At 65.8% G+C, this 23,444-nt stretch overlaps 2 protein-coding genes and 1 long non-coding RNA gene across 4 annotated transcripts in view; all 3 read right to left on the minus strand.

Annotated features, from left to right (window-relative positions):
* The window catches only part of RPS19 (ribosomal protein S19), a 127,458-nt gene that overhangs the window by 93,420 nt on the left and 10,594 nt on the right, over nt 1-23,444 (minus strand).
* LOC142074391 (uncharacterized) lies at nt 153-6,677 on the minus strand. The gene is made up of 2 exons (XR_012670596.1): nt 6,452-6,677; nt 153-1,428 (listed from the first exon to the last, which is right to left on the minus strand). It is a non-coding gene; the product is annotated as an uncharacterized LOC142074391 (long non-coding RNA).
* Nucleotides 10,980-14,488, minus strand: RABAC1 (Rab acceptor 1). 2 transcript variants are annotated; one of them, XM_075135022.1, is made up of 6 exons: nt 14,456-14,488; nt 13,161-13,253; nt 12,601-12,807; nt 12,241-12,338; nt 11,208-11,309; nt 10,980-11,079 (listed from the first exon to the last, which is right to left on the minus strand). In XM_075135022.1, exons 2-6 carry the CDS (start codon nt 13,238-13,240, stop codon nt 10,991-10,993), a joined length of 576 nt encoding a protein of 191 aa, XP_074991123.1. In that variant the 5' UTR covers nt 13,241-13,253; nt 14,456-14,488; the 3' UTR covers nt 10,980-10,990. The 2 variants fall into 2 exon arrangements, with proteins under 2 accessions (XP_074991123.1, XP_074991124.1); XM_075135023.1 differs by lacking the exon at nt 11,208-11,309 and having other exon boundaries at nt 14,456-14,487.

Below are 23,444 nucleotides of genomic sequence, written 5' to 3' on the forward strand. Positions count from 1 at the left end.
CGTGGGGGGGCACGCACACGCGTGGGGGGGCACACAGAGTCCACGCACACGCGTGGGGGGGCACGCACACGCGTGGGGGGGTGTCGCCTCCGTCAGGCGTGGCGACCCGGCTCAGGCACGGCACGGCGACCGGCCCCCGGCTGCTCGGGGGGTAGACGGCAAACGGCGTTTATTGGTACGTAACGCGGCCTTATATACCTTGGGTTTATGACGTCACTTCCGCCTGCTTACATCACAAACTAAACGCGATTCGCTATCGGGGAGGGGCCCTATCTTTCCGTACAGCGCGGTATCTTCCGGCCGCCTGATCCTAACTACCCACATTTCCCCCCTCCCTATGCGTAATTAAATTAGCTAAACGTAACAATCTTAAAAAATGCATATATCGTAATCTCGGATAAAGAACATGCTACATGTGTCGTGTTCTTAATCTACGCTTTATCACATTTTTAAAACATATACCATAAACTCGAATAGAAAATGTAAGGCACCCGAAGGACGAGGTAACTGGGACGTAACAGAGAATAACTGGAGATGGGTAAAAAATTCTGAGTAAGAGAATTTGCTGGCTTGCATCATTTTCTAGAGAGAATTTCGGTCGGGAGTTGCCTTAGGCGCGGTGTTTTCGGTACTATTTACAATATCATGTGGTAACGGTGTGGGTAGCGTTGGGTCAGGTATTTTTGGGTGAGGAACCGGGTTGGGCCCGATCGCTCGGGGAGCTTGTGGCGCGAGCTTAATAATTTGTACCAGTGCCCCGATATCTGCGCCAGCTTTGTGAATGAACACTGACCACAATTTCCCCATAGCCCAGCCCGCGTTAGCCGGATCTAGGATTTTCAAAATCAAATGGGCGCAAGTGCCTCTATCATATACCATTCCATCACTCGCAAATTTTGGACGGTTACAGTTATTTGGTCCCCATGTTACTCGCAAAAATTCGTCGTTTTTTGTCGGTTCCCATCTATCACTTGTCACAATGGTCTCACATCCCCAATACCCACAGAACAAATAACGCGGAGAGTTACAATAACTCTTCCCTGGGTTTGAACTGGGGCACCAGTATGTACCCCATAACGATCTCGAGCGGGGCCCTCCCGCCACGGGGAATAAGTCGCCCACTGTTACCGTGAAAGTGGGGGCGCCTGCTGTTACGTTTTCCTTTATCGCTCTGTCGCTGCGCGCGGGGTCTCGCAGGACCCACCTGAAGGGCTGGTGGGGATGGTGCTCTGCTGCTTGTCCCACAGCGACGAGCCCGAAAATGAAGGTCACGCAAAGACATCGCAGCCCCCGACCACGGGGGTCGTCTCGCTGTCCTCTGGAGCCTGCCGGTGCGGAACGCCCCGCTGCGGGCAGGATGCCTGCTGACTCCTCGTCTTCTCCTGCTACCGGGGCGTACGGGTTACGAGGGCGTCCGATAATCCGGTTCTGTGGAGAGAAACTCAGAGTTTTTATTAGTTTTATTCTGGAGGTCTGGTTTGATGGACTTAAGCGGACACCACTGAACTGTTCCATCTCTTTTGACTGTGGCATATCCTCGCCCTGTAAGGACTAGCCTCCACCCTTGTTCCCATTCTCCTAGCTCATTCCTGACTATGACCAACGGGCCTTCTTCCAGCGCCCGAGGGGCCCAATGTTTTTGGGTGGGGGTATTTCTCTCTTCCCCCCTGGGAAATTGGTTTAGTGCTAAAAGAGTGGTTGCTAACAGGCGTGCTTGGTCTCCCGGGGGAATGGCGCTGGTGAAACCTTCTGTTTTTGCCAGCACCTCTAATTTAGACTTTAGAGTGTGATTCGCTCGTTCGACTATGGCCTGTCCCGTGCTATTATACGGAATGCCGTGTGTCATTTCAAAGCAAATGCCTGGACTGATTTAGAGACAAAATTCGGACCGTTGTCTGTTTTGATCTGCTTAGGAATGCCAAGCGACGCCATAGCCGTTAACCAACGTTGGATGGTTACTTTGGAGTTGGTTCTAAGGTGTTGTGTGGCTACGATCACTCCGCTATATGTATCTACAGTTACTGCTAGCCACGCTCGGGGTTTTAGCAACTGACAGAGCGTGAAATCTGTTTGCCACAATTCGGAGGCTTTGAGACCTCTGGGGTTGACTCCGCTGGCCCACAGTGGTGTTTTCTGACAGTGGGGGCATGTGGCTACCACATGTTTTGCGTCGGTGACCGAGATTCCGCATCTCTTCGCTAGCGCTTTAGCTCCGACGTGGAGGGACTCGTGTAGCTGACGGGCGTCCCTTAGCGTCCACAACCCTTTCGCTGCGGCGTCTGCTTTGTCGTTACCGGTTTGGAAAAACCCTTTGATTGGGTCGTGGCTGTTAACGTGGATGACCGATATGGTGCCCTTTCGAGAAAAAAGTGCTTCTTCCAGCATCAGGGCTGTTGTGGATGTTGACACGCCGGGCCCCGCCATGGCCAAGCAAAGCTTGGCCACGAACATCGGATCGGTCACGATATCGAGATGTTCCTCTGGGAACAGTCCACACGCCAGTGCTACGGCCATCGCTTCTAGCTGCTGGGCTGAAAGCGCACAGTCGGTCATTTTAACACAGTGCCATTTTTCTCCAGATTGCCATACCGCCGCCGCGGTTGAGGTCGTTGAGGATGCGTCTGTAAAGGCCGTTGGTCCCTGTTGGGGCCGGTCCATGATCTTCTGTGGGAGGTCGATGTCGACAATGGTCAGCATTTGAGTCCAGGGGGGCTTTGTAGCATACCGGACCCTCCGCCAAACCCAACAAGAGCTATAGCGAGATACTCTGACGTCGCCACTGATTGCTTTGGGAGCTGTTTGCGGAAGGGTAGGTATATCTTGGCGGGTTCGATGCCTAGGTGTCTTAGGGCGAGTTTTCTGCCTTTCACGATGAGATTACCAAGGCACTCGACTCCTGGAGAGAATGCACGTGACGGTTTTCCCAGGACTACCCATTGTATTGGTCGAGCCTTTTCAGGGGGCCCCTGGGCTAGTGCCCCTACTCCCCCGCCCTCCGTGAAATGCACGTACAGATCAAGCGGTACGCCAGGGTTCCACCTGGCGAGCGTGCTCGACGATACCTGTTGCTCGATAAAGTCGAGAGAGTTCATTGCTTCCGTCGTCAGAGCTTTTTGTTCCCAGGGGTTTTTTCCTTTCAGGAGATCGTACAGGGGGGCCATGATTTCGGGAGGGATCAGGACAATGTTACGGAGCCACTGCAAGGATCCCGCTAATTGCTGCATGTCATGGAGTGTTTTGATGTTCCTGCGGATTTTTATTTGGGGGGGTGATCCCCACCCCCAGGAAAGTTACACATGGTCCCCTTTTAACTTTCGCGCCCGCCATTTCGAACCCGTTCGTTTTTAAAGTTTCCGAAACCGCTGTTACTAACTGGTTCACCTGATTTTCTGTCGGCGCGGCGATTAGAATATCGTCCATGTATTGAATGATAGTCGCAGTCGGATCATCGCGCCGAACCGGTGCTACCGCCCGATCCACTATAATTTGGCAGATAGTAGGCGAGTTGATCATTCCTTGAGGCAGCACTTTCCACTGGAAACGTAGGTTGGGGCGTGAGCTGTTTGGGAACGCCACAGAAAAAGCAAACCGCTCTTTGTCCTCCTCATGCAGTGGTATTGAAAAGAAACAGTCTTTAATATCAAGGACGGCACACGGTTGTCCTTCTGGTATCATAGAGTTCATGGGCAGCAGCGTTTGGACGGGACCCATTGGTTGAATTTTCTTGTTTACTTCGCGCAGGTCATGGAGGAGACGAAACCCCTCGCCGGTTCGTTTGGGTATTACAAAAACTGGGGTGTTCCATGGGCTAGTGGAAGGCTCTATATGACCTCGCTGTAACTCGCGGTCGACTAGCTTAAGAAGAGCGTCCATTCGAGGCTCTGACGGGGGCCGCTGCTCGACCCACACTGGGTCGGACGATTTCCACGCCAGTCTGATAGGTGGAAGTGGGTGTGCGGCAGTGGCCCTCACAATAAATTTGTCACCCTGGCTTTCAAAAGGGCCAGAGCGTCCCTTCCCAGCAGGGGTGGGACCCCTGACATGACATATGGGAAGAGGGTAATGGTTTTCTCCGGCCTTTTTTCAGTGTGAAGCGTGATTGCTACTAATTGAGCACTTTTCCGAGCCCGGGTTAACCCCCCGACTCCACCCACCATGGGGGCGTTTTCCAATTTCCAATGCGGGGGCCAGTTTGTCTCGGGAATAACTGTAACGTCTGCTCCGGTGTCAATCAAAAAGGGGACACTAATGGTGGTGTCCTCTAGGGTATTATAGAGGGAACAGATGCCCCACACCACTGGCGGGCTATCACATTTTACTGCCAGGGCCACCCTGGGGTCTCGCCCCCAGGAGGTGGTTGTTGCTGCCCTTGAGGTAGGGACTGGTCCGGATGGATCGTCGGTTGAGCCATAAAGTTGGTCGTGTCTCGAGGGGGCAGCGGGTTCGGGGGTGCTGTGCCCCATCCGGGGTTGGCATAACTGGGCCGCATTATGTCCCAAGTGGGAGAGGGCTGCGCGCGGCCCGGGTGCCCTCTCCCCTTCCCGTTTCCCTGCTTTTTAGATCTGCAGTCTTTGGCGAAATGCCCTTTCTTTCCACAGGCCCAACACGGTCCTCTCGGTCGATTTTGGCGCGGGGGGAGCGCTGTGGGGGGGTTCCCCAACCGAGGGCAGTTTGCCACCACGTGGCCCGCCTGACCACAGTTAAAACACGGCATCACGTTAGCTATCGCAGTGCGAACGGCTGCCTGAATTGGGGCGAAATGCTCTTCTTTTGCGACATGCTTGATCATGTCTGCGATACTTGACCCCGCTGGCAGCGATCGCAGGATCTCTTTGGTTGCCGAATTACACTGCTGACGTAAGCAGTTTGCAACGATCGGGCCTTTCGCTTCCGCCGGCAGGGTGGAGGAGTCGACCGCTGCCTGAAGGCGATCCACAAACCGCGTAAAGCTCTCGCTTTCGTTTTGCTTAATAGCGGACCACGGCGACGGCTTGACGCTAACTCTAGAAGCGGTGCGGATAGCTTCTCTAGCCGCGCGGGTAGTTGTCATAACTTCACGGGCCCGCGCCTGGGGGGTGATCATGGCGGGGTCGGTACCCATCAGCCGCTGCAGGCTGGAACCGTGTAGCGGGTGATCCGCCCCGGCCGCTTGGGCTGGCTGTCTCACGCAGTTGTCCTCCCATTCTTGCTTAAAAACGATCATCTCTGCCCCGTCAAAGACCAACCTACAAGTTTGTTTTATATCGAACGGGAGCACATCGTCTCCCGCAAAGACGCCGTCTATGAGGGTGGAGACCATGGCAGAATTAAGGCCTTTATCTGCAATCGACTTAACGATCGCTTGTATATCTTTAGGGTTTATTGGCGAGTGGACGCTCTGCCCCCCGTCCGTCACCCGGACCGGGAACGCTAGCCTGGCCGATGGGACCCACTCGGCACACGCCGCCTTTATTTTCCTCCAGTCGGTGAGGGGGAGGTTTTCTCTTCGCGGTCCCTTTTTATTTTGGGTGGGAATGTTTTGGCTTTTGACGGTATCTCCTCCCGTTTCCTCCTCCTCTGAGCTGGGATCGGTCACGAGCCACTCGTCCCCGCTCGTGTCCGATCCGCAGCCGGAACTCGACTGACCGGTTACTTCCGGTTTCTGATACCTTTTTGTCGGGCTCCGGCCCCGCCCACTTCTCCTGCGGGCGGGCCATTCCCTCCCTCTTGACCCGCCCCTCCTTTCTGATTCGCCCCGCCCTTTGCCCGGCGGGGTGTCCGCCCTATCAGGGCATTTTTTCAGCTGGCCGCTCTGATTGGCTTTCCGCCTGTCGCTCATGCTCCCCTCCTCCCTCTCCTTCTCCTCCCCCTCCCGTGCGCCCGTTACCGCGGGCGCCTCCTCCCCGCTCCCGCCGCGGGCACCCCCGGCCCGCCCTCCCCCTCTCTGCTCGGCGCCACCTTGGGGCGCGTAGGGCGGCGGGCTCGCCCGGGCTCCCTCCGGCCCCGGCTCCCCCGTCACGCCCCTGGCCTCCTCCGCTGACCCGCCCCGGAGGGATTCGGCTCGTTCCTCTCCCTCCGCGAGCGGGTCGGGGTGCGGGGATTGGGGGGACACGGCGCCCTCTTGCAGACCCTTAGGCCCGGCGGAACCGTCACCACCCGGGGGGTGCAGAGTCTGCGTGGCCGCCCCGACTCCCCATTCCGGGGCGGCCAACAAGCGGCCCTTCGCCGCCCTCCGTTCTTGTGTCGCCTTCCGCAGGGCCCGTACGACTCTCCCCCACGACTTAAGGGTTTTCCCGCTGCCCGAGGACATCGTCTCCTCGGCCAAGGCCTTGGTGCATTTATCCCACGCTTCGGGGTGGAGAACGTCCACCGGTTGCTCAACGACCCCCATCTGCAACAGCCTCGCAACGGCGAGGGTAAAGTCTTTGGGTTCGCAACCGAGACCCCACTGCTCGTGCAGCTGCGATACGACCTTCACAAGGGCTTCCATCCTCCTTGTTGGTCCGGGAGCCTTCCCTCCCCGCCGGGCTGGTCCTGCCGCCCCGGCCGCCGTTCACCCGATGCCAGGCGAGTTCTTCCCGGGTTTCGGCACCACCTCCGTCAGGCGTGGCGACCCGGCTCAGGAACGGCACGGCGACCGGCCCCGGGCCGCTCGGGCCATCGGCGCGCAGGCACCAATGTGGTGGACGGCGAATGGCGGGTGTGGGTCGGTAACGCGGCCTTATATACCTCGGGCGCCTGTCGTCACTTCCGCCTGCTCGCGTCACAGGCTAAGCGCGATTGGCTATCGGCGGGGGGGGGGTGGGCCCTATCTGTCCCTACAGCGCGGTATCTTCCGGCCGCCCGATCCTAACTGCCCACGGGGGGCACGCGCGGTCCCTGCACGCGCGTGGGGGGGCACGCACGCGCGTGGGGGGGGCACACAGAGTCCATGCACACGCGTGGGGGGGGCACACACACGCGGGGGGGGGCACACAGAGTCCATGCACACGCGTGGGGGGGGCACACACACGCGTGGGGGGGGCACACAGAGTCCATGCACACGCGTGGGGGGGCACACACACGCGGGGGGGGGCACACAGAGTCCATGCACACGCGTGGGGGGGCACACACACGCGGGGGGGGGCACACAGAGTCCATGCACACGCGTGGGGGGGCACACACACGCGTGGGGGGGGCACACAGAGTCATGCACACGCGTGGGGGGGCACACACACGCGTGGGGGGGCACACAGAGTCCATGCACACGCGTGGGGGGGCCACGCAGAGTCCATGCACACGCGGGGGGGGGCACACACACGCGTGGGGGGGGCACACAGAGTCCATGCACACGTGGGGGGGGCACGCACACGCGTGGGGGGGCACACAGAGTCCATGCACACGCGTGGGGGGGCACGCACGCGCGTGGGGGGGGCACACAGAGTCCATGCACACGTGGGGGGGGGCACACACACGCGGGGGGGGGGCACACAGAGTCCATGCACACGTGGGGGGGGCACGCACACGCGTGGGGGGGCACACAGAGTCCACGCACATGCGTGGGGGGGCACACAGAGTCCATGCACACGCGTGGGGGGGGCACACACACGCGTGGGGGGGCACACAGAGTCCATGCACACGCGTGGGGGGCACACGCAGTCCATGCACACGCGTGGGGGGGCACACACACATGCGGGGGGGGCACACACACGCGTGGGGGGGCACACAGAGTCCATGCACACGTGTGGGGGGGCACACACACGCGTGGGGGGGCACACAGAGTCCATGTACACGCGTGGGGGGGCACACACATGTGTGGGGGGGCACACAGAGTCCATGCACACGCGTGGGGGGGGCACACAGAGTCCATGCACACGCGTGGGGGGCACACACACGCGTGGGGGGGCACACACAGTCCATGCACACGCGTGGGGGGGCACACACACACGTGGGGGGGCACACAGAGTCCATGCACACGCGTGGGGGGGCACACAGAGTCCATGCACACGCGTGGGGGGGGCACACACACGCGTGGGGGGGCACACAGAGTCCATGCACACGCGTGGGGGGGCACACACACGCGTGGGGGGCACACGCAGTCCATGCACACGCGTGGGGGGGCACACACACGCGTGGGGGGGCACACACACATGCGGGGGGGGCACACACACGCGTGGGGGGGCACACAGAGTCCATGTACACGCGTGGGGGGGGCACACACACGCGTGGGGGGGCACACAGAGTCCATGCACACGCGTGGGGGGGCCACACAGAGTCCATGCACACGCGTGGGGGGGCACACACACGCGTGGGGGGGCACACAGAGTCCATGCACACGCGTGGGGGGGGCACACACACGCGGGGGGGGGCACACACAGTCCATGCACACGTGTGGGGGGGCACACACACGCGTGGGGGGGCACACAGAGTCCATGCACACGCGTGGGGGGGGCACACAGAGTCCATGCACACGCGTGGGGGGGGCACACACACGCGTGGGGGGGCACACAGAGTCCATGCACACGCGTGGGGGGGCACACACACACGTGGGGGGGCACACAGAGTCCATGCACACGCGTGGGGGGGCACACACACACATGGGGGGGCACACGCAGTCCATGCACACGCGTGGGGGGGCCACACAGAGTCCATGCACACGCGTGGGGGGGCACACAGAGTCCATGCACACCCGTGGGGGGGGCACACACACGCGTGGGGGGGCACACAGAGTCCATGCACACGTGTGGGGGGGCACACACACGCGTGGGGGGGCACACGCAGTCCCTGCACACGCGTGGGGGGGGCACACACACGCGGGGGGGGGCACACAGAGTCCATGTACACGCGTGGGGGGGGCACACACACACGTGGGGGGGCACACAGAGTTCATGCACACGCGTGGGGGGGGTACACACACGCGTGGGGGGGCACACGCAGTCCATGCACACGCGTGGGGGGGCACACAGAGTCCATGCACACGCGGGGGGGGGCACACACACGCGTGGGGGGGCACACAGAGTCCATGCACACGCGTGGGGGGGGCACACAGAGTCCATGCACACGCGGGGGGGGGCACACACACGCGTCGGGGGGCACACAGAGTCCATGCACACGCGTGGGGGGGCACACACACGCGTGGGGGGGCACACAGAGTCCATGCACACGTGGGGGGGGGCACACACACACGTGGGGGGGCACACAGAGTCCATGCACACGCGTGGGGGGGGCACACACACACGTGGGGGGGCACACAGAGTCCATGCACACGCGTGGGGGGGCACACACACGCGGGGGGGGGCACACAGAGTCCATGCACACGCGTGGGGGGGGCACACACACGCGTGGGGGGGCACACAGAGTCCATGCACACGCGTGGGGGGGGCACACAGAGTCCATGCACACGCGTGGGGGGGCACACACACGCGTGGGGGGGCACACAGAGTCCATGCACACGCGCGTGGGGGGGCCACACAGAGTCCATGCACACGCGTGGGGGGGGCACACACACGCGTGGGGGGGCACACAGAGTCCATGCACACGCGTGGGGGGTGCACACAGAGTCCATGCACACGCGTGGGGGGGGCACACACACGCGTGGGGGGGCACACAGAGTCCATGCACACGCGTGGGGGGTGCACACAGAGTCCATGCACACGCGTGGGGGGGGCACACACACACGTGGGGGGGCACACAGAGTCCATGCACACGCGTGGGGGGGGCACACAGAGTCCATGCACACGCGTGGGGGGGGCACACACACGCGTGGGGGGGCACACAGAGTCCATGCACACGCGTGGGGGGGGCACACACACGTGTGGGGGGGCACACACACACACACACGCGTGGGGGGGCCCACGGGCCGTGCACACGCGTGTCTCAGACGCCCCCCCGCGCCCCACGCCTGCCCCCCCGCTCACACGCGTGGCCTCCAGACACGCAAGGGCTTTATTACATGGGGGGGGGCGGGGGGGGCAGTGGAGGGGACCCCAAAGGGGGGCCGGGGGGGCTTGGGGGGGGCCGGGGGGATTTGGGGGGCTCCAGGGGGGATTTGGGGGGGTCTCCGAGGGGGATTTGGGGGGGTCTCTGAGGGGGGTTTGGGGGGCTCCAAGGGGGAATTTGGGGGGGTCTCCGAGGGGGACTTGGGGGGGGTGCCGGGGGGTATTTGGGGGGGGTGCCGGGGGGTATTTGGGGGGTCTCTGAAGGGGGTTTGGGGGGGCTCCGGGGGAGATTTTGGGGAGTCTCTGAGGGGGTATTTGGGGGGGGTCTCCAGGAGGGATTTGGGGGGTGTCCGTGGGGGATTTGGGGGGGTCTCTGAGGGGGTATTTGGGGGGGTCTCCAGGGGGGATTTGGGGGGGTCTCCGAGGGGGATTGGGGGGGTCTCCAGGAGGGGTTTGGGGGGGTCTCTGAGGGGGTATTTGGGGGGGTGTCCAGGGGGTATTTGGGGGGTGTCCGTGGGGGATTTGGGGGGGTCTCTGAGGGGGTATTTGGAGGGGTCTCCAAGGGGGATTTGGGGGGGTCTCCAGGAGGGGTTTGGGGGGTCTCTGAGGGGGGATTTGGGGGGGTCTCCAGGGGGGATTTGGGGGGGTCTCCAAGGGGGTATTTGGGGGGTCTCTGAGGAGGTATTTGGGGGGGTCTCCAGGGGGGATTTGGGGGGGTCTCCGAGGGGGATTGGGGGGGTCTCCAGGAGGGGTTTGGGGGGTGTCCATGGGGGATCTGGGGGGGTCTCCAAGGGGGTATTTGGCGGGTCTCTGAGGGGGGATTTGGGGGGGTCTCCAGGGGGGGATTTGGGGGGGTCTCCAGGGGGGATTTGGAGGGTGTCCATGGGGGATCTGGGGGGGTCTCCAAGGGGGTATTTGGGGGGTCTCTGAAGGGGTATTTGGGGGGGTCTCCAGGGGGGATTTGGGGGGGTCTCCGACGGGGATTGGGGGGGTCTCCAGGAGGGGTTTGGGGGATCTCTGAGGGGGTATTTGGGGGGGTCTCTGGGGAAGATTTGGGGGGGTCTCCGAGGAGGATCTGGGGGGTCTCCGGGGGCTCACACTGGCTCCATCTGCAGCTCGGGGGTCTCGGGGGGCTCCAGCTGGCGCAGGGCGGCATGGGACCCGATCACCACCAGCGTGGCCCCTGGGGGGACAAGGGGGTCAGGGAGGGCCCCAAAGCCCCCTCCCCACCGGGGGGCACCGCACGGGGCTGGGGGGGGTTGGGGGTCTCAGGGGGGGTGGGGGGGGTGTTTTGGGGGGGGGGTCTCTCACCCAGCACCCAGAAGACGGCGGCGCCGGCCCCCGCCAGCCAGAAGACGGGGAGCGAGACCCCCCCGGCCAGCCCGTACTGGTGGGCCGGGGTCAGCTCCCGCCCTGGGGGTACAGGGGGGGTTGGGGGTGCGCTGAGCCCCCCCCCCCCAATTCCCAATTGCTCCTAGTGCCCCCCAGGGCCACCCAAATCCCCCCTCCCAGTGCTCCCAGTGCCCCCACAGGTCTTCCCAGTCCCGCCCAGTGCCCCTCGGTCCCTCCCCACAACCTCCCAGTCAGTCCCAGTGCCCCCCCAGTCCCTCCCAGTGCCCCCCTGAAGCTCTTCCAATCCCTCCCAGTGCCTCCCTCACAATCTCCCAGTCCTTCCCAGTCCCTCCCAGTGCCCCCCTTGTGCTCTTCCAGTTCTTCCTAGTCCCTCCCAGTGCCCCCGTTATGCTCTCCCAGTCCCTTCCAGTGCCCCCCTTATGCTCTCCCTGTCCTTCCCAGCACCCCCCCAGTCCCTCCCAGTGCCCCCCTTATGCTCTCCCAGTCCCTCCCAGTCCTTCTCAGTCCCTCCCAGTGCCCCCCTTATGCTCTCCCAGTCCTTCTCAGTCCCTCCCAGTGCCCCCCTTATGCTCTCCCAGTCCCTCCCAGTGCACCCCTTATGTTCTCCCAGTCCCTCCCAGTCCCTCCCAGTGACCCCCTTATGCTCTCCCAGTCCCTCCCAGTCCCTCCCAGTGCCTCCCCAGTCCCTCCCAGTGCCCCCCTTATGCTCTCCCAGTCCCTCCCAGTCCTTCTCAGTCCCTCCCAGTGCCCCCCTTATGCTCTCCCAGTCCTTCTCAGTCCCTCCCAGTGCCCCCCTTATGCTCTCCCAGTCCCTCCCAGTGCACCCCTTATGCTCTCCCAGTCCCTCCCAGTCCCTCCCAGTGACCCCCTTATGCTCTCCCAGTCCCTCCCAGTCCCTCCCAGTGCCTCCCCAGTCCCTCCCAGTGACCCCCTTATGCTCTCCCAGTCCTTCCCAGCGCCCCCCAGTCCCCCCAGTGCCCCCAGTGCGCACCCAGGAGGACGAGGGGGGCCTGCTGGGCGCGCAGGCGGACGACGTAGCAGGCCCCGAAGAAAACCCCCAGAGCCACCAGTAGCAGGGGGGAGGTGACGCTGGGGGGCAGATGTGGGGCAGATGTGGGGCAGAGCGGCCTCGGGGGGGGGGCGGGGGGCTTCCCCATGGCCAGCCCCACCCCAACCTGCCCCACGGCACCCCCCTGCCCCAAACCTGCCCCAGAACCCCCACCCCTCACCCCCCACCCTGCCCCACAGCAGCCCCCCCACAGCCCCCACCCCTCACCCCCCACCCTGCCCCGCAGCCCCCCCCCGACCCCAAACCTGCCCCCCAGAAGCCCCCCCCCGCCCCCCAGCTCACAGGCAGTAGAGGATGAGGCCGAGGAAGACGAAGAGGTAGTTGCTCTGGAAGTGCTCGGCGTTGTGGCTCAGGCGCTGGCAGAGCTCCCCGAAATTCCGGGGCACCCCGAAACGCCGCTGGTCCAGGAAGGAGCCCCACGGCCGGACCCCCGCCCGCCGCGCCTCCAGCCATTGCCGGGCCGGCCCGGGGGGCAGCATGGCCGGCAACCTGCGGGGAGACGGCGCTGGACCCACGGCGGACCCGACCCACGGTGCCGCGTCCTGGCACCCACATCTCCCACGCTGTCAGACCCACGGCATCCCCTCCGCCCCACGGCGTCCCCTCTGCCCCACGGCATCCCCTCCGCCCCACGGCATCCCCTCCACCCCACGGCGTCCCCTCCACCCCACGGCGTCCCCTCCACCCCACAGCGTCCCCTCTGCCCCACGGCATCCCCTCCACCCCACAGCGTCCCCTCCACCCCACGGCATCCCCTCTGCCCCACAGCGTCCCCTCCACCCCACGGCGTCCCCTCCGCCCCACGGCGTCCCCTCCGCCCCACGGCGCCCCCGAGCCCTCACTTGGTGCCCAGCCCGGCCAGGGGGTCGGTGTCGGTTGTGGGGTTGAAGAGATGCTCCGGGGGGGGTTTGGCGGCCGCCATGGCTCAGGGGGGGCTGGGGGAGAGACGGGGGGGGGGTTATGGGGTACAGAAGGGGGGTTATGGGGTGCAGAGGTGGGTTATGGGGTGCAGAGCAGTTGGGGAGGGGGGTTATGGGGTGCAGAGGGGGGGTTATGGGGTGCAGAGCAGTTGGGGAGGGGGGTTATGGGGTGCAGAGGTGGGTTATGGGGTGCAGAGCAGTTGGGGAGGGGGGTTATGGGGTGCAGAGGCGGGTTATGGGGTGCAGAGGGGGGTTATGGGGTGCAGAGCAGTTGGGGAGGGGGGTTATGGGGTGCAGAGGGCGGGTTATGGGGTGCGGAGGGGGGTTATGGGGTGCAGGGGGGGGTTATGGGGTGCAGAGCAGTTGGGGAGGGGGGTTATGGGGTGCAGAGGGGGGTTATGGGGTGCAGAGCAGTTGGGGAGGGGGGTTATGGGGTGCAGAGGGGGGGCTATGGGGTGCAGAGCAGTTGGGGAGGGGGGTTATGGGGTGCAGAGGGGGGTTATGGGGTGCAGAGCAGTTGGGGAGGGGGGTTATGGGGTGCAGAGGGGGGGCTATGGGGTGCAGAGCAGTTGGGGAGGGGGGTTATGGGGTGCAGAGGGGGGTTATGGGGTGCAGAGCAGTTGGGGAGGGGGGTTATGGGGTGCAGAGGCGGGTTATGGGGTGCGGAGGGGGGTTATGGGGTGCAGGGGGGGGTTATGGGGTGCAGAGCAGTTGGGGAGGGGGGTTATGGGGTGCAGAGGCGGGTTATGGGGTGCGGAGGGGGGTTATGGGGTGCGGAGGGGGGTTATGGGGTGCAGAGCAGTTGGGGAGGGGGGTTATGGGGTGCAGAGGCGGGTTATGGGGTGCGGAGGGGGGTTATGGGGTGCGGGGGGGGTTATGGGGTGCAGAGCAGTTGGGGAGGGGGGTTATGGGGTGCAGGGGAGTGGGTGCAGCGCATGAGGGGGTGCATTGCAAGGGGGGGGCGGTTATGGGGTGCAGGGGGGCAGTTATGGGGTGCAGAGGGGGTTACGGGGTGCAGGGGGGCAGTTACGGGGTGCGGGGGGGGTTATGGGTGCAGGGGGGGACAGTTACGGGGTGCGGGGGGGGGGCGGTTACAGGGTCTCCCCCCTCCCCAGTCCTGGGGTGTGGGGGGGGTCCCCGCGGGGGGGGGATGCTTTCGGGGTCCCCCCCCGACCCCCCGTTGCCATGGCGACCGCCCCCCCCGCCCCCGCCCTCACCTGCTGCCGGCGCGGGGCGGAATCGCGGTGCCGCGTGGCGGGGGGGGGGCGCGGGGCATGCCGGGAAGCGCCGCGCCGCGGGGCACCATGGGAGATGTAGTTTAGCGGGGGGGCCGCCATGGCAATGGGGCTGGGGGGGCTGAGCTGGGGTCTTCCCCACCCAGGAACCCCCCCTGACCCCCCCAAAGCCCCTGGGAGGCCCAGGGACCCCCCCAGACCCCCCCCCAAAGCCCCTGGGAGGCCCAGGACCCCCCCAAAAGCCCCTAGGAGGCTCAGGGACCCCCCCAGGACCCCCCAGGACCCCCCCAAAGCCCCTGGGAAGCCCAGGGACCCCCCCCAGACCCCCCCAGCACCCCCTAAAGCCCCTGGGAAGCCCAGGAACTCCCAACGACCTCCCAGGGACCCCCCCGACCCCCCCAGGACCCCCCCAAAGCCCCTGGGAGGCCCAGAGACCCCCCCCAGGCCCCCCCTCGGACTTTTAGGGACCCCCAAGGGCCTCCTAGGACCATTGGGGACCCTCAGGAACCTCCTGGAGGCACCAGGGACCCCCCCCCAGGCCCCCCCGGATAACTAGGTCCCCCAGAGACCCCCCAGGACCATCGGGGACCCCCACAGGACCATTAGGGACCCCCAGGGACTCTCCAGGACTATGGGGGACCCTCCCCCCAGGACCATTAGGGACCCCCCCCCGGACCATCGGGGACCCCAAGGACCCCCCCCAGGACCATTAGGGACCCCCAGAGACACCCCCCCCAGGACCATCGGGGACAGCCCCCCCTCCCCCAGGACCATTAGGGACCCCCAGGGGCCCCTCAGGACCATCAGGGACCCCAGGGACCCCGCCGGACCATTAGAGACCCCCAGGGACCCCCCCTAGGACCATCGGGGACCCCAAGGACCCCCTCAGGACCATTAGAGATCCCCCAGGACCATCGGGGAGCCCCCCAGGACTATTAGGGACCCCGAGAGACCCCCCCAGGAATATCGGGGACCCTCCCCAGGACCATTACGGACCCCCAGGGACCCCCAGGGCCCCTCCAGGACCATTACGGACCCCCAGGGACCCCCCCTAGGACCATTAAGGACCCCTATAGACCCCCCAGGACCATTAGGGACCCCCAGGGGCCCCTCCACAGGACCATTAGGGACCCCCAGGACCCCCCAGGACCATTAGGGACCCCCAGGGACCCCCCTAGGACCATTAGGGACCCGTATAGACTCCCCAGGACCATTAGGGACCCCCAGGGACCCCCCAGGACCATTAGGAACCCCCCAGGGCCCCCCAGGGCCCCCCCAGGACCATTACGGACCCCCCAGGGCCCCTCCAGGACCATTACGGACCCCCAGGGACCCCCCAGGACTATCGGGGTCCCCCCTAGGACCATTAAGGACCCCTATAGACCCCCCAGGACCATTAGGGACCCCCAGGGACCCCCCGGGACCATTAGGAACCCCCCAGGGCCCCCCCAGGACCATTACGGACCCCCACGGCCCCCCAGGGCCCCCCCAAGACCATTACGGACCCCCAGGGACCCCCCAGGACTATCGGGGTCCCCCCTAGGACCATTAAGGACCCCTATAGACCCCCCAGGACCATTAGGGACCCCCAGGGACCCCCCAGGACCATTAGGCCCCCCCAGGGACCCCCAGGGACCCCCAGGGCCCCCCCCGGACCATTAGGGACCCCCAGGGACCCCCCCAGGACCATTAGGCCCCCCCCAGGGACCCCCAGGGCCCCCCAGGACCATTAGGGACCCCCAGGGACCCCCCTAGGACCATTAGGGACCCGTATAGACTCCCCAGGACCATTAGGGACCCCCAGGGACCCCCCAGGACCATTAGGAACCCCCCAGGGACCCCCAGGGCCCCCCCAGGACCATTACGGACCCCCCAGGGCCCCCCAGGGCCCCTCCAGGACCATTACGGACTCCCAGAGACCCCCCAGGACTATCGGGGTCCCCCCTAGGACCATTAAGGACCCCTATAGACCCCCCAGGACCATTACGGACCCCCAGAGACCCCCCAGGACTATCGGGGTCCCCCCTAGGACCATTAAGGACCCCTATAGACTCCCCAGGACCATTAGGGACCCCCAGGGACCCCCCAGGACCATTAGGAACCCCCCAGGGCCCCCCAGGGCCCCCCCAGGACCATTACGGACCCCCCAGGGCCCCCCAGGGCCCCTCCAGGACCATTACGGACTCCCAGAGACCCCCCAGGACTATCGGGGTCCCCCCTACGACCATTAAGGACCCCTATAGACCCCCCAGGACCATTAGGGACCCCCAGGGACCCCCCGGGACCATTAGGAACCCCCCAGGGCCCCCCAGGGCCCCCCCAGGACCATTACGGACCCCCCAGGGCCCCCCAGGGCCCCCCCAAGACCATTACGGACCCCCAGGGACCCCCCAGGACTATTGGGGACCCCCCTAGGACCATTAAGGACCCCTATAGACCCCCCAGGACCATTAGGGACCCCCAGGGACCCCCCAGGACCATTAGGAACCCCCCAGGGCCCCCCAGGGCCCCCCCAAGACCATTACGGACCCCCCAGGACTATCGGGGTCCCCCCTAGGACCATTAAGGACCCCTATAGACCCCCCAGGACCATTAGGGACCCCCAGGGACCCCCCAGGACCATTAGGGCCCCCCCAGGGACCCCCAGGGCCCCCCCAGGACCATTAGGGACCCCCAGGGACCCCCCAGGACCATTAGGCCCTCCCCAGGGACCCCCAGGGCCCCCCCAGGACCCACCCTCCAGCATCCACCCCCCCTCCATCCTCCCGTGCCCCCCCACTTCGCCCCTCCCGGCCCGACGATCGCTGCGGCGGACGCGAGCCCCGTGTCGGGGCGGCCCGGGGGGGTCGGGGAGGGATCGGGGGGGGTCGGAGGGGGGGGTCGGGGGGGTGGGGGGCGCCCGGCAGCCCCTCTCCATCTTCCCATTAGCGCTAATGGGCAGGGCCCGCCCCCCGCCCCCCCGCTAATCACCCGCCGCCTGATGAAGATTTATCGGCTGCCGCCGCCCGCCCGAGCCGTAACCGAGGGGCGGGGGGGTATGGGGGCCATAGGGGGGCATAGGGGGGGTATAGGGGCTATAGGGGACATGGGGGGGTATAGGGGATATGGGGCGGTATGGGGGGGTTAGGAGGATATGGGGGGTATGGGGGGTATAGAGGATATGGGGGGGTATAGGGCGTACGGGGGGGTATAGGGGATATGGGGGGTTATGGGACGGTATGGGGGTATAGGGGCCATAGGGGGATATGGGGGTGTATAGGGGATATCGGGGGATAAAGGGGGTACAGCAGGGTATGGGGGTATAGGGGCTATGAGGGATATAGGGGCATAGGAAGATATGGGGGCTATAAGGGGGTTTGAGAGCTATATGGGTCTATAGGTGCTATATGGGTTATAGGAGCTATGGGGGCCTATAGGGAATATGGGAGTATAAGGTGGTTTGGGGGGCTATAGGGGTTATGGTGGGGTATAGGGGACATGGGGGGGTATAGGGACTATGGGGGGTATAAGGGATATAGGGGAGTATAGGGGCTATGGGGGCTATAGGGGATATGGGGGGCTATAGGGCTATGGGGGGTATAGGAGATATGGGGGGGTATAGGGGCTATGGGGGCTATAGGGGACATGGGGGGTATAGGGGACATGGGGGCTATAGCGGCTATGGGGAGGTATAGGGGTTATGGGGGGGATATGGAAAGAATAGAGGATATGGGGGTATAGGGAGGCTTGGGGAGGCTATAGGGGAGTATAGGGGAGCATGGAGGGGCAGGGCAGGGGTCCGGGGGTCCGCGGGGCCGCTCCGGCCGCCCCGCAGTGCCCCTCCGCCTCCGCCAGGGGGCAGCACCGCCCCGGGACGGGCCCGTCAGTAGGGACACGGGGTAACGGGGCCCCGGGGAGGACCCCCCCCCCAAACGCACCCCAACATCCCCCCCCACCCCAATACCCCCTCCCAGCTCCAACACCCCCCCCCCGAGCACCCCCCCCGCCAATATCAGCCCCCCCTCGGGGTCCCCCCCCCCGCCCCCCCTGATTGATGCCTGTTTACGGCGGGGGGGGCCCCCGGGGACGCCCCATCCATCACCCCGCGCCGCCATGCAAATTCCCTAATAAAAACATTTTACTCGTAAATGGGCCCGAACTAATTAACTCAAGTGTTAATTAACGCGCGGCGCCGCCGCCGCCATCCATCTTCGGGCGGGTGGGAGCGGGGCGGGGGGGGAATTGGGAGGGGGGGCAGCACTGGGGGGGGGGGGGTCCCCACTGCTTTCCCGTGGGAGCTTGGCAGGGGGAGGATGGTTATTGGGGTGTCCGGGGGGGGGGGGCTGGTTTGGGGGTCCCCGGATTGGTTAGGGGGTCTCATAGCCTGGTTTTAGGGTCCTCAGCTTGGTTAGGGGGTCCCCGGTTTGGTTTGGGGGTCTCATAGCCTGGTTTGGGGGTCCCTGGCTTGGTTAGGGGGTCCCATAGCCTGGTTAGGGGGTCCCCGGCTTGGTTACAGGATCCCCAGCCTAGTTAAGGGGTCCCCAGCCTGGTTAAGGGGTCCCCGGCTTGGTTATGAGGTCCCCAGCCTGATTATGGGGTCCCCGGCCTGGTTAGGGGGTCCCCAGCTTGGTCATAGGGTCCCCAGCCTGGTTAGGGGGGTCCCATAGCCTGATTCTGGGGTCCCCTGCCTGATTATGGGGTCCCCAGCCTGGTTAGGGGGTCCCATGCCCTGTTTAGGGGGTCCCATAGTCTGGTTAGGGGGTCCCCACCCTGGTTATGGGGTCCCCTGGCCCAGAAGGGGCTGGTGATGGGGTCCTTTACCTGGTTAGGGGGTCCCTTACCCTGTTTAAGGGGCTCCCTTACCCTGGTTCTGGGGTCCCCAGCCTGATTAGGAGGGGGTCCCATAGCCTCGTTCTGGGGTCCCCAGCCCTGGTTAAGGGGGACCCCGGCTTGGTTATGGGGTCCCCTGACCCAGAAGGGGCTGGTGATGGGGTCCCTTACCCTGGTTAAGGGGGTCCCTTACCCTGGTTCTGGGGTCCCCAACCTGGCTCTGGGGTCCCCAACCTGGTTAGGGGACCCTCTGGCCCAGAAGGGGCTGGTTAGGGGGTCCCTTACCCCGGTTTTGGGGTCCCCAGGCACAGGAGGGGCTGGTAATGGGGTCCCCAGCCCCTGGTTAGGGGGTCCCATAGCCTGGTTAGGGGATGTCCTGGGGGTGGGGGGCCGGTCGGGGGGTCCCCTGGTCCAGAAGGGGCTGCTTAGGGGGTCCCTTACCCTGGTGGGGGTCCCTTACCCTGGGGGGGGGTCCCACACTCTGGCTATGGGGGGGGTCCCACACTCTGGCTATGGGGGGTCCCTCACCCCGCTGCTGCCGACCCCTCCCCGGGGATGGGGGGTCCCGGCGATGGGGGGCTCGGGTCCGGGGGGGGGGGTCGGGGGTCCCGGTGCCGGGGGTCCGTGCCCCGGCCCCCCCCCCGGCCCATTGTTCACCGCCCCCCGCCGCTCCCGCCGCCCCCCGCCGCCCCCTGCCCCCCCCCGCCCCCGGCCCCCCCCCGCCGCCCCCCGCCCCCCCGCCCCCCGCCGCCCCCCATCCATCACCCGCTGACAGCTCCGGCGGCGGCGAATTAGCACCTAAATCGAATATTGATCAGCGCGGCGGCCGCTCCGCTCCGCTGACCCCCCCCGGACCCCCCCGCACGGCACCGGCACCGGGACCCCCCCCCGCACCGGGACCCCCCCCCGGCACCGGGACCCCCCCCGCACCGGGACACCCCCCCCCCCCAGCACCGGGACCCCACCCCCCGCACCGGCACCGGGACCCCCCCCGCCGGGATGGGACCCCCCGCCCGACTCGCCCCCCCCCCCCCCGTTAGCGGACCCCTCCCCGGCCGTACGGGACCCCCCCATTCCGCCCCCCCGGTACTGGGACACGGGGGGTCCCCCATCCCCGGGGGGGGTCCCGGCAGCCTGCGGCGGGGGGGGCACTCCCGGACGCCGGGGTCCTCCCAGTCCCCCCCCCTCCCCATTCCCCCCCGCCCGTCCCGGCGGCGCCGTAAATCACCGCCGAGCAATTAAGGAGGGAACGGGGCGTATCCAGCCCCCCCCGACAGACAGACAGACACCCCCCCCAGACAGACAGACCCCTCCCGACAGACCGACCCCCCCGACAGACCGACCCCCCCGACAGACCCCCCCTGACAGACAGACAGACACCCCCCCCAGACAGACAGACCCCCCCCGACAGACCGACCCCCCCGGCAGACAGACCCCCCCCGACAGACCCCCCCCCGACAGACAGACAGACACCCCCACAGACAGACAGACCCCCCCGACAGACTCCCCCCGACAGACCGACCCCCCCGACAGACCCCCCCCGACAGACAGACAGACACCCCCCCCGACAGACAGACCCCCCCCCGACAGACAGACAGACCGACCCCCCGACAGACCGACCCCCCGACAGACAGACCCCCCCGACAGACAGACAGACCGACCCCCCGACAGACAGACCCCCCCGACAGACAGACCCCCCCCACCCCCCTCCAGACCCCCCCTAGACAGACCAACACGCCCCCCAGCAGACAGACAGACAGACAGACACACCCCCCCCGTACACACAGACCCCTCCAGGACAAGGGGGGGTGACGGGGGGGGGAATTGGGGACCCCGTGGCCATGGCGGGGGGGGTCCCCCTCCTGCACCAGCTGCCCGTCACCCCCCCGGTGCCGTCTGTGGGTCCTGTCCGTGAGTCCCCAAGTCCTGTCCCCGTGTCCTGTCCCCGTGTCCTGTCCCCGTGTCCCGTCCCCGTGCCCCCGTCCCTGTGTCCTGTCCCTGTCCCTGTCCCCGTGTCCCGTCCCCGTGTCCCGTCCCTGTCCCTGTGTCCGTCTGTGGGTCCCATCCGTGGGTCCCATCCATGGGTCCCTGTGTCCCGTCCCTGTCCCCGTGTCCTGTCCCTGTCCCTGTGTCCCGTCTCCGTGTCCTGTCCCTGTCCCTGTGTCCTGTCCCCGTGTCCTGTCCCTGTCCCCGTGTCCCGTCTCCGTGTCCTGTCCCTGTCCCTGTGTCCTGTCCCCATGTCCCATCCCCGTGTCCTGTCCCTGTCCCTGTGTCCCGTCCCCGTGTCCTGTCCCCGTGTCCCATCCCCGTGTCCCGTCCCCGTGTCCCGTCCCCATGTCCTGTCCCTGTCCCTGTGTCCGTCGATGGGTCCCATCCGTGGGTCCCATCCATGGGTCCCCGTGTCCCATCCCTGTCCCTGTGTCCTGTCCCCGTGTCCTGTCCCCATGTCCCATCCCCGTGTCCCGTCCCCGTGTCCTGTCCCTGTGTCCTGTCTCCGTCCCTGTGTCCGTCCGTGTGTCCCCTTGCCATCTCCCCTGTCCCTGTCCCCACCCCTGTCCCCGTGCCCTGCGCCATGTCCCCACGCCTGCCCTTGACCCCATGCCATGTCCCCCTGTCCTGTCCCTGTGCCCGTGCCGTGTCCCCATCCCTGTCACCATCCCCTTGCCATGTCCCCGTCCCCGTGCCCTGTCCCCTGGCCATGTCCCCATCCGCGTCACCATGCCATGTCCCCGTCCCTGTGCCCTGTCCCCTTGCCATGTCCCCATCCGCGTCCCCATCCATGTCACCATGCCGTGTCCCCATCCCTGTGTCCGTGCCGTGTCCCCATCCATGTCACCGTGCCGTGTCCCCATCCATGTCACCATGCCGTGTCCCCATCCCTGTGTCCGTGCTGTGTCCCCATCCATGTCACCGTGCCGTGTCCCCATCCCTGTCACCATGCCCTGTCCCCATCCCTGTGTCCGTGCCGTGTCCCCATCCATGCCACCGTGCCGTGTCCCCATCCATGTCACCATGCCGTGTCCCCATCCCTGTGTCCGTGCCGTGTCCCCATCCATGTCACCATGCCCTGTCCCTATCCCTGTGTCCGTGCCATGTCCCCATCCATGTCACCATGCCCTGTCCCATCCATGTCACCATGCCCTGTCCCCATCCCTGTGTCCGTGCCATGTCCCCATCCATGTCACCATGCCGTGTCCCCATCCCTGTGCCCGTGCCATGTCCCCATCCATGTCACCATGCCCTGTCCCTATCCCTGTGTCCGTGCCATGTCCCCATCCATGTCACCATGCCCTGTCCCATCCATGTCACCATGCCCTGTCCCCATCCCTGTGTCCGTGCCATGTCCCCATCCATGTCACCATGCCGTGTCCCCATCCCTGTGCCCGTGCCATGTCCCCATCCATGTCACCATGCCCTATCCCCATCCCTGTGCCCGTGCCATGTCCCCATCCATGTCCCCATGCCCTGTCCCCATCCCTGTGCCCGTGCCGTGACCCCATCCATGTCACCGTGCCGTGTCCCCATCCATGTCACCATGCCCTGTCCCCATCCCTGTGCCCGTGCCGTGACCCCATCCATGTCACCGTGCCATGTCCCCATCCATGTCACTGTGCCGTGTCCCCATCCATGTCACCATGCCCTGTCCCCATTCCTGTGTCCGTGCTGTGTCCCCATCCATGTCCCCATCCATGTCACCATGCCCTGTCCCCATCCCTGTGCCCGTGCCGTGTCCCCATCCATGTCACCATGCCCTGTCCCCATTCCTGTGTCCGTGCTGTGTCCCCATCCATGTCCCCATCCCTGTCACCATGCCCTGTCCCATCCATGTCACCATGCCCTGTCCCAATCCCTGTGCCCGTGCCGTGTCCCCATCCCGGTCCCCTGCCCACCCCACCCCTGTGCCCGCGCTGCCCCCGCCCCGCTCCCCATCCCGGCCGGGGCCCCGTGGGGACCCCGTGGGACCCCGTGGGGACCCTGTGGGGACCCCGTGGGGACGCCGCGGGCCCGCGGGGGTCCCGGCCCAGCCCGGGGGTCCGTCCCCGTCCCGGCGGGCGCTGGCGCGGCCGACAGCTTGAGCGATGGGCGGCATTACCCAGTTAATCCGCCTGATTGAATGTTTGCTTCCTCCAAATTGAAACATTAAACAACGCGGGGCCGGGCG

Source organism: Calonectris borealis, chromosome 35 (genome assembly GCF_964195595.1).
Source record: "Calonectris borealis chromosome 35, bCalBor7.hap1.2, whole genome shotgun sequence".
NCBI lineage: Eukaryota > Metazoa > Chordata > Aves > Procellariiformes > Procellariidae > Calonectris > Calonectris borealis.